The 10,595-nt window shown below is 44.6% G+C and overlaps 1 protein-coding gene across 1 annotated transcript; it reads right to left on the reverse strand.

Annotated features, from left to right (window-relative positions):
- Window positions 1–8,884: 8,884 nt before the first annotated feature.
- Window positions 8,885–9,751, reverse strand: LOC126764657 (uncharacterized). Its single transcript, XM_050482317.1, has one exon. It carries the CDS (start codon window positions 9,749–9,751, stop codon window positions 8,885–8,887), a length of 867 nt encoding a protein of 288 aa, XP_050338274.1.
- Window positions 9,752–10,595: the final 844 nt, after the last annotated feature.

A 10,595-nucleotide genomic window follows, 5' to 3' on the forward strand; every position in this document is an offset into this window, starting at 1 on the left:
GGTTCCAATGTATATATTTTTACAGAAAAGGCATAAATGGAATTCAAAATAGCGTTATTTTGGGAAGAAGGCGTTTGGGAACCCGTTTTCCCCACCATATTTGAACATGCCATCGGGGTGTTAAGAAAATTTTTAAAACCCCAATTTTCCCCTTTAAAAGGAAGATTTCCCCAGATATGGTTTTAAAAGGGCCCAATTTTAAAAGTGGGCGAGGGGCCACCCTTTTTTTAAATTTTTTTAAAAAAACCCTTGGTTATTACCCGGGATTTCTTCCTTTTTGAACTGTATATGGAAATGCCTTAAAAAAACGACTTGTAAAATTTTGGTTGACAAACCCCAAGTATTTTCCCGAGATATACAAAAACTTATAGGGGCCCCAAACGCCCATTTTTCCCAAAAAAAAAAATTTACGTTCAAATTTTTTCCCCTCCCTAATGCGATCCTTTGTGTCAAATTTCTTTTTAAAATTTTTTTATTTAGGGCCCAGGGATGACACTTTAAGGTTTTCGGTTTCCGCCTTTTGTGGCGTGGCAGGGGGCCGATTTTGCCCTTTTTGAACCTTAACCTTTTTTTTGGGAGCCAAGGAGTCTTTACCAAGTTTCACCCCGGATACCCAAATTTTCCCTGACAGCTTGAAGGGGGGGACGGAGGACAGAGGAGGAGGGGAAGACAGACTTTCCGGTTTTGGACTTACCGTCACCCTGATCATTTTGGCATATATCCCCCTTATCTGACTTTTTTTAGTTTTGGGGACTTACAAACAACCGTTAGGGTGAAAAAAAACCAAATACTCTCCCTTAGCAACTTTTTTTCGAGAGATAAAAATCCCGATTACAAAAAAAACGCCCGGTTCTCGATTATGGTTATTATACAAAAATTTTTTTATTAAACGGTTTTCCCATGGTTTTATTTTAAAAATTAACCCCCAAGGGCTTAATCTAGGGGAAAGTTTTGTACATATATAAGAAGGAAGGAAGATACCTAGATATAATTAAAAATTCCCTAAATACTGAAAATAACCCCCCAAAACAAAAAGGGGGTTTTTTTTTTTTTGTTAATAAAAAAATGGAAAGTATTTACATGATATAAAAACATTTAATAAATATTCATAGATTTTTAATTTTAATTTTTAAAAATTTTTTTTTAAAAAACCATTTTTTTTAGATTTATAAAGTCCCCAGCAACACCGGCCCACCTTGACATGATCATGACCCCCTTAAAACCCCCGATAGGGCAGGGCGAGTTTCGTGAATGGGGCGTTTTGGGGTGCTTCCCCTTTGTCCAGGCCCCATTGCACCTTTAGTGTCGCCCTTTTCCACGAAAGACCCGTCCTAGTGCCCCAATGCTGGAGGGCGGTTGTCTTCGGGGACGAGGACGAGATCGCCCGCAGGGGTTTTCCCGGGGCAGCCCATTTGTTGCGCTCCGGGAAGACTGGAAGGTATTTTGGGGGACCACTGTCGCCAAATTTCCTTTTGGAGACAGCAAACAAGTTCCCAAATCTCTCGAATTGGGTCCAAGCTGGACACTTCAGCCGTGGTGGTAAGCTGAGGGAGCACTTTGGATAGCAGGCGTGCTGGAGTCAACACGATTCGCCGTCGTTGGGATCCTGGCTCAACGGTGCGAGGGGGCGAGTTGAGTGATGGCCTCCACTTCGCCCAGTCTTAGTTCTTCGGCGGTGAGCAGCACGTTGCCCATTGCGCGCACGGCGAGGTGTTTGGCGGACTTCACTGCCGCCTCCCATAATCCGGCCGAAGCGGCGGCGCCCTCGGTGGTATAAAGGCGAATTTGAACCCTTCGGCGGCGATTCCCACTGCCTTCGGAGACTGAGACTGGCTGCGTTGTCGCTGTATATCGTCTGTGGCATCTCTCGGCGACCACGAACCTTTTAGGGCGAGAATAAAGGAATTAGTTGAGGTCAGAAACTAATTTCAAAATGTACTGCTTTAGACGTGAAACAAACGAAAACTGCGATGATAGGTTTTTACGGGTGGTCGACCGCGAATTTTTAATGTAGTATAAATTTGACCACAAAAATCACGCTAAGACATATAAGAAAGGGTCGTGAAGCGCTCGAAGTCTTTCAACTGGTAAAGTTTCAATATTTGCTTCTGCAACTCGGCATATAATGCCATATGCGTTCTCGAAGAAGCGCAACTAACGCTTTTTTAATTCCTGCGCGGTGATTTCGAAAGCGCAGGGACCGTAAATAATTGATAACGAAGTGCGAATTCTTATTTAGTAATAATGGGAATTGGGCATCGTATGGGAGAGGTGCATTTAAAGCGACCTCCCTACCTCGGAAGCGACATATCCGGAGTACTCATGCAACGGATTGAGTTTTTGCAAGTTTGCGGTAGCGTGGTGCCTTTCGTCAGTTTTTGATTTCATTAGCAAATTCCGAATGCTGAATCAACTGAACAATTTTCAAAAACTTAAGTGCAATTCGTCAGATGTCAGGTCCTTTCCTCCGTAGGCAATTTGGTCGTCTAATCCACCGTAATAGAGAGCAACCACACGAAGCAATTTTTGATGAGAAGAGAATTTCTCGATAAGGTTCAGTAGTGTACTCTGTTTCACATTTATGGCTAATGCTTTATCGTCTGGGAGAGCTGGAAGTGAGTGTTGGCCTAAAGCGGGTCTTCTAGAGGAACTGTGGACCGCCAAACCATATTGAATCATTCAATTCATCTACGTTACAACACCGAGACACTTGATCCGCAGGATTTTGTTTTGTGGGCACATGTCGCCAATTTATATTGTCAATTAATTCTTGGATTTCAGGCACTCTATTTGCAACAACGGTTTGTAATGAATATGGATGCGTTTTTACCCAATGCACTACGATTTCAGAGTCAGAGAACTGCAAAACTCACTTTTTCCTTGAATCAGCTCATACGCAAAAGTTTCTATTCAAGTCCAATCACTGAGCGAAACACAGCGTTGAGTAAAAATCAGCTCATGTTGCCGAACCGCTCATTTGCGTACAATGTGAGCCTTCGGTCCGAAATGCTTTGCTCACGTTTGCTCACTTCACGAAATATTTAGCTCATGCTCGCTCACTTCACGAAATGTTTAGCTCACTTTCGCTCAGTGATTGGAATTAAATAGAAACTTTTGCGTATGAGCCGATTTAAGGAAAAAGTGAGTTTTGCAGTTCTCTGGTATGTATATTGTTTTTGTATGCTTTGTTCGCGATCAGCTTATGTGTCACATGCATTGCACTAAGATTTTGGTACACATCTTATATTTTAATATGTATTTGTCATCCCGTCGATATGGAGCAAGAAGATATTTTAGAAAAAATACGTACAAACGCCTACACATTGTCAGCCCGACATAAGGGAAGGAGCCATGTTTGGAATATATTATCTGAAATTATTAAAGAGGATGGCACTATTTGGAATGGATTTACATATATACTGCTAATCCTGTAACAATATTTTAAAATATTTGCCAAAAAATTCTTCAAATTTAAACAGACATAAGTGCTGCAAATCGCTTTAAGGAGGCGGCGCTTTATTAAAGCACAGTGAGTTTATTCATGCGCTGAGTTGAGTTGCTCATACCCATTGAGTTTTATTTTGCTGTTTTGTTTTTCATTCAACACGATCATTGCTGAGCCGAATGAGCGAACGCCTGAGTAGAGCTGTTTCAACACGAGCGTGAATAAACTCAGCAAGCAAACGAATTTACCGCAATTGAGCTGAATTTAGCTCAGTAGCGAAAACATTCACGAATGCCATTTTGAGCGCTTGAGCCGAATGGGCTGATAGTTCGGGTATTGATCGTGCATGAACATTTTTGCGCTCAACGGAAGCCGTTCTCTGTTCAGAGTCTGTGAAAAATATAATTTTTTCAAATTGTCGACTCAACATAGGCGCTACTCTTGACCATAATTTGGCAAGAAGATGTGCTGCCGAGAGCTCAAGACGCGGAAGAGATTTTGTCTTCAGTGGAGCCACTCTAGACTTTGCAGTAAGCAGCATACATTTAATACCACTAGCAGATTGGCTTCGTATGTTTACGCAGCAGAGAAGCCGTGTATTTGGCAGATAGCACCCGACTCAACGTTTACGTAACGAGGAATGCTTATCGATGAGAGCTGCATTAGGTTGGCTTTAAAGTTCTGCCAGCTAGTATCAAGGCGCAATGGAATCGACTCATCCCAATCTAGTTGTTGGATCCAAAGCTCTTGCAATAAGATTTTTGCTTTGGTAACTAGTGGGGCTAATAATCCAAGAGGATCGAAAAGGCGAGCAGAGACTGATAGTATGTTTCGTTTAGTAGCTCGCAGATCATGAAAATTGGCATCCAAAACAAAGCGAAACAAATCCTCTTTCGGCAACCAATGGATTCCTAGTGTTTTAGTTGAATTTTTGTCATTGAAGCTTAATGACTTTTCAGTACAATTACTGTCGATAAATTTAGGACGGTTCGAAAACCACTTCGTTAAGGTGAATCCGGCCGAGTTTAATATTTTAATTACTTCACTTCTTATAAGATCTAGAGACTCCAAATTTTCAGATCCTGTTAATAAGTCATCAACATAAAAGTCTCTTTCTCGCATTTGTGATTTGTTTCTCATCGCCCAGCGATTGCAATGAGTCATATACAGCCGACACTTCATCAATCATCGCGCGCAATGAAGGAACTGATGGCTTAGGGATAGTTGGCAGCTCAAAAAGTGTTGAAATCCTATTCAAAAAAATTAAACATTTATTGTCGTAAACCTTTTTGAGACTTGCCAACGCCTTCGGATAATTTTCATCCGACATTTGAAACGCCTTTACCGTGCCCAGAGCCTCCCCAGAAAGACAATTAACCAGATTGTTAAATTTTTCAATATCTGGGATGTTTGGATCATTGTGAATTAAACTCTCAAACAAACTCATTTTAAATTCCGAATATTCTCCCTTGAATTTCGGCAAATTTACTTTTGGGAGTCTTGAGCTGTGAGACGTTACGAATGATGTTTCAGCAATAGATGTTCTATTTATGGCCAAAATTGTTTTAATTATAGAATTTGTTTCTACAATTATGTCCTCTAACTCCCCTCGGGCCATACCATCTTCATCAATATCTTCAATTTTAGACTGACATTTCATCAATTTCTCACTATGTGAGTTTAGTATATCCAGACGACATTCCAATTCGATTGGATCTAATGACATAGTCTTTTCTAGAAGACCCGTTTTTATGCGCAAAATGCTACTTTTCGCCACCGTCCTTTGACGCTTTAAGACTTTAAGTCGATCAACCCCTTACTTGGAGAGAGGTTGGCGATAGTTGGTTTTGGCTTGCTCATTTTTGCTTGTTTAAATTAAAGTTCCGAAAAAAAAACTATAAAGGTTGGCAACAGATATATTAAAAATCGATAACAAAAACGAAAAATATATACATATCGATTCCCAAATATACGAAAGCCAAACCAATAGCAATAAAGGTTGGCAACATATGTATTTGGAATCGGTTACGAAAACGATAAGAAATAATATTGATTCCCAAGTATAAAAGGTTATTACTCGCAATTCTCACTATATTTCCGGCAGCTTTGTCCCAGAAAGTTATTTATAAGTTGATGAACAAAATACGGTGGAGCGCTGCACGCCTGGTTGCACGTCTAGTTGCTTATAACGTTGAGGTAAAAAGGAATGAGTCATCTTTGCGTGGTTGTAGTGTTTGCTTTCTTCGATTTCGTAATGGCCGACTCGTTGAACTGTCATTTTGCTTAATGGCTGGTGAGCGAGACTCGTTGTTTGACAGGGATGGCAAATGAGTGCTGTCGGCCGCCACATCCACTCTCCTCCCAGTGACTTGGTCTGAAGGAGAAAGGCACGAATTGTTTGGGTTGGGTGGTGTGGGTTTTGGGTTGTCTGTTAACTCAATGTACGCTAGCTTCAGCATGTCGATTGAGACTGTTTTGTCTGCCCCATTGATCCTGATGATGTAGGTTTTGTCGTCTACACGCTGGATGACTTCATGGGGGCCAGTGTATGGTTGTTCGAGAGGCTTCTTGATGGAGTCTACTCTCTTGAAGACGTGGGTGCACGTGTCAAGGTTTTTGAGTAGGAACAGCTTGTGTTTGGTGTGATGAGCTGTTGGTGTTGGCCTGATTGCTTGGATGATTTGCCTGTATTTTCTCACGAATGTTTGTGGATCAGCTGGTGTGCTTGTTGTAACGAAAAAATCACCGGGTATGCGCAGTGTAGTCCCGAAAAGCATTTCAGCAGGAGATGCTTTCAGATCTGGTTTGTATGCGGTTCGGAGTCCTAGTAGAACTGACGGTAGCATGTCCGGCCAAGGTGTCTCATTGTTGCACATGAGAGCCGCCTTGAGTGTGCGGTGCCAACGTTCCACCAGACCGTTCGATTGAGGATGATACGGTGTCGTTCTGATACGATGAATGCCCAGCATTCGTGAGAGTGAGGTGAACAATGCTGATTCGAATTGCAGACCTTGATCAGTGGTGATTGTCAAAGGTGTGCCGAATTGACAGATCCAGTGAGTGTAAAAGGCGTGTGCAACTGTCGCAGCTGTCATGTTGCTGAGTGGTATGGCGTGTGGCCATCTGCTGAAGCGGTCGATGATCGTCAGACAGTAGCGAAGGTCCTTGACTCTGGGCAGCTCTATGAGATCCAGGTGGACGTGCTCGAAGCGATTGTCTGGTACGTCAATGTGACTTGGTGTGGTGCGATTATGACGATGGACCTTGGAACGTTGACATGGTATGCAGTGTCTGGACCAGAGGAGTGCTTCTTTCCTAATACTTGGCCAGACGAATCTTCCGGTGAGCTCCTTGGCTGTGGCCCTGCCACTAGGATGAGAAAGACCATGGATGATGTCAAAGGCTTGGCGTCTGAGTGGCTGTGGAAGATAAGGTCGCACAGTATTATTGGTCACATCGCATAGTATATCGTGACCTTCGATGTTCAGCAGGTGCAGCTTTAGAGATGTGCTGGATTGGACATCATTAAGCTGGTCGTCTTGGAGTTGTGCCAGTGCAATGGTCTCAGCGTCAAGTTTGGTTGGCATGGTTATGGCATTAATCCTCGAAAGCGCATCAGCTACGACGTTTTCTGTGCCCTTGGTATGGAAAATCTGAGTTGAGAACTGTGAGATGTAGTCCAATTGACGTAGTTGGCGAGGTGATGCCTTGTCAGCACGTTGAGAAAATGCGTAGATGATTGGTTTGTGGTCGGTGAAGATGCTGAAGTTTCTTCCCTCGAGAATGTGCTTGAAAAACTTGATGGCAGCAAAGATGGCTAGAAGTTCACGGTCGTACGTGGAGTATCTGGTCTCTGCTGGACTGAGCTTGCGGGAGAAAAGGCCAGTGGTTGCCACGAGTCCTTGTGTCGCTGTTCAAGAACGGCCCCAATGGCTGTATCCGAGGCGTCGGATCTCAAAGAGAGGATGGCGTTTGGTGCGAGGAAAGCCAGGCGCGTGGCTTGGATGACACTATTCTTGCAGTCTTGCCAGGCTTGATCTGCAGAAGGTGTCCACTGGATTTTAGTGTTGTCCTTCTTCTTGGCATGTTTGAGAAAGTCCGTCAGTGGTGATTGTATCTGGGCCGCTTGAGGAATCGCTCGCCGGTAGTAGTTGACGATCCCCAGGAAACGACGTAGATCGCTGACGGTTTCTGGCTTTGTGTAATCGGCGATTGCTTGCGTGCGTTCGGCGGGTGGAGTGTAGCCGTCTTTGTTGATGGTGTACCCCAGGTAGATGACTTCAGACTTGCCAAACTGGCACTTCTTTGGATTGATGGTGAGATGGTGTGCGCGCAGGACTTCAAAGATGGTGGTGAGATGTCGTAGGTGCTGTTCGTGGGACTGAGAATAGACAATCAGATCGTCTATGAAGCAGCCCACGAAGTCCAAATCTCTGAGGATGTTGTCCATATGCCTCTGGAAAGTCTGCGTGGCGTTGCGTAGTCCGGGTGGCATACCCAGAAATTCGAAAAGTCCAAAAGGAGTGGTTACAGCTGTTTTGGCAATGTCTGACTTGGCCATGGGTATCTGATGGTAAGCCCTGACTAAGTCGATGGTGGAGAAAACGGTGGATCCATGGAGACGCTGGAGAATGTCATCCCCATGAGGGACTGGATATCGATCTGGAACTGTGCTGGCGTTGAGTTTTCGATAGTCACCTGTGGTGCGCCATCCACCAGTCTTCTTGGGCACCATGTGGATAGGGCTGGCCCATGGGCTGCTCGATGGACGGATCACGCCATGATGTAGCAGGAGGTCAAAGTCATCTTTGGCTATTTGTAGCTTCTCGCCGGTGAGACGTCGTGGGCGCTCAAATACTGGTGGCCCAGTTGTCTCAATATAATGAGCGACTTGACTGTCAGTGGCTGTGACAGGATTGATGCTGGGATGAGTTATCTCGATGAATTGGTTGAGTAGTTGCAGGTATTTGGCGTCATGTGCACCAGGACAGATGGAGCGGTCGATTGTTGAAATGCTGTGTACCGTGGCCTCAGATAGTGTGCCCTGAGTTGTGCATGACGAGGTTGTATCGATGAGACTTCGTCCTTTGAGATCTAGAAGCAATGCAAAGTGGACCAGGAAGTCTGCACCGAGAATGGCTGACTTGACATCTGCAATTATGAATGGCCACTTAAGAGTACGGCGAAGATTGAAGTCGAGGGTGATGATTTTTCGACCGTAGGTTCGGATAACGGTCCCGTTGGCTGCGAAGAGAGTCAGATCATCTTCCTTGATCGTGTGAGTGATGGCGGACTTAGGCATGAGAGAGATCACTGATCCAGAATCGACAAGAAACCCCATGTTTGTTGTGCGATCATGGATGTGAAGGCGATGTTCTCTTGTTGGTGGTGTGTTAGCCTCTATGCTGTCGCCGGCCGCCTGGATGGTCGACAGCGAGGTTAGTTTTCCGTCGATGAGTTGAAGGTGCAAGGACGCTCGCACTTTTTGGCTCTGGACCCATAGAGACGGTGATAGTAGCAAAACTTCTTCCTGTCTGAGGCTGGCTTTTCCTTCGATGATGACTGCTGGAGACGGCCAGATGCTGCTTGGGGTCGGTCTCGAGTAATCCCCTGTTCCTTGATACAGGTCACCAGGTCGGCTATGGCAAGTTTAAGGCCGGACACGTCCTTTGCCATGCTGGTGAGCAGAGAATTTTCGAATTTTTCGCCCTTGTGTGCTGCCTGGGCAGGCTGGTGATGTGTTGCCATGACGGAATGGCCAGCCTGGTTTTCCATCAGCTCGTCTGCGACTTCAGCAAGATCGTCTAGAGGGGCATCTCGGAGTAGTTTGAGACACCGGCTGGTAGATGGTGGTAACAATGCCAACCACTTTATAGGCAGTAAGTCCTCTGAGGCCCTGTCGCCCATGAGAATTCTGAGCTGGCGCAGGAGCTGGCTAGGTTTTTTGTCATCGAGTTGAACCTTCGTGAGCGCTCGGTGAAGCTGGCGGTCGCTGGATTCTGAAAACCGCTTCAGTATCTCGTCCTTCAGTTTCGCGTACTTGTCGGTCTCTGGTGGATTCTGCAGGAAGTCCGCTAGCTGCAACATTGAATCAGTGTCCAAGGCACTGACGATGTGATTGTAGCGTGATGCGTCATTTGTGATACGGGCCACCTGTAGCGCTGCTTCGACCTGGACAAACCACAAACGAGGCTGGATGGACCAGAACTGCGGGAGCTTGCAGCTGGACACAGCTACGACTGATGCGGTGTTCTGAGTTTCATCGGTGGCGTCGCCGATGGCCAGAGCTGGGTCATTTGTGGTCATGTTCGAAGAAAGTGGTGTTAGGACGCTTGGAATATTGGTGCACGTGCTTGGCGAGTTACAGCTCACTGTTTTGTTTGGTGTATGCTCCAATGGCATGTCACCGGATCGATTCAAAGCACGTGGTCACCGGGTTGCACACAATTTCGGACACTGACGAGTGAGAAGTCACGACGAGCGTGAATTTGCAATTAATGTCACGCTTGCACTTATTAGTCTGTATAAAAATGAATATTAAAGTGATTGAATTTGAAAACACGCGGCGCGTCACTATCATGTGTTGTGAAAAGTTACACTTTGCACGTGAAAAAAAAAACAAGTTTCGAAATCCACTTTAATCACGTCGGGGTCACCAATTTAGTTTATTCGCGTTCTTTATTTAAACATCAAAAAGGTTATTACTCGCAATTCTCACTATATTTCCGGCAGCTTTGTCCCAGAAAGTTATTTATAAGTTGATGAACAAAATACGGTGGAGCGCTGCACGTCTGGTTGCTTAGAAGGTTGAGGTAAAAAGGAATGAGTCATCTTTGCGTGGTTGTAGTGTTTGCTTTCTTCGATTTCGTAATGGCCGACTCGTTGAACTGTCATTTTGCTTAATGGCTGGTGAGCGAGACTCGTTGTTTGACAGGGATGGCAAATGAGTGGCGGCCCCACATATAAAAGTGTTGCACCTTAATGTTTCTTAATGTTTAATTAAAAATGCTACCGCACATCCCATAATCCCCCTTTCACTCAATTGCATAGATGCACAAATGCATATATACATATGTTTGTATGTATATAGACGTGTTTGAATATTATGATATGATAAATATGCAATAATATAAATATATACGTATGTGAA

This window comes from Bactrocera neohumeralis, unplaced genomic scaffold, assembly GCF_024586455.1.
Source record: "Bactrocera neohumeralis isolate Rockhampton unplaced genomic scaffold, APGP_CSIRO_Bneo_wtdbg2-racon-allhic-juicebox.fasta_v2 cluster09, whole genome shotgun sequence".
In the NCBI taxonomy this organism is placed as follows: Eukaryota; Metazoa; Arthropoda; class Insecta; order Diptera; family Tephritidae; genus Bactrocera; species Bactrocera neohumeralis.

Bases quoted from the DNA above. Each gene is read 5' to 3' on its own strand.
- LOC126764657 (XM_050482317.1), bottom strand. From the start codon at position 9,751: ATGACCACAAATGACCCAGCTCTGGCCATCGGCGACGCCACCGATGAA.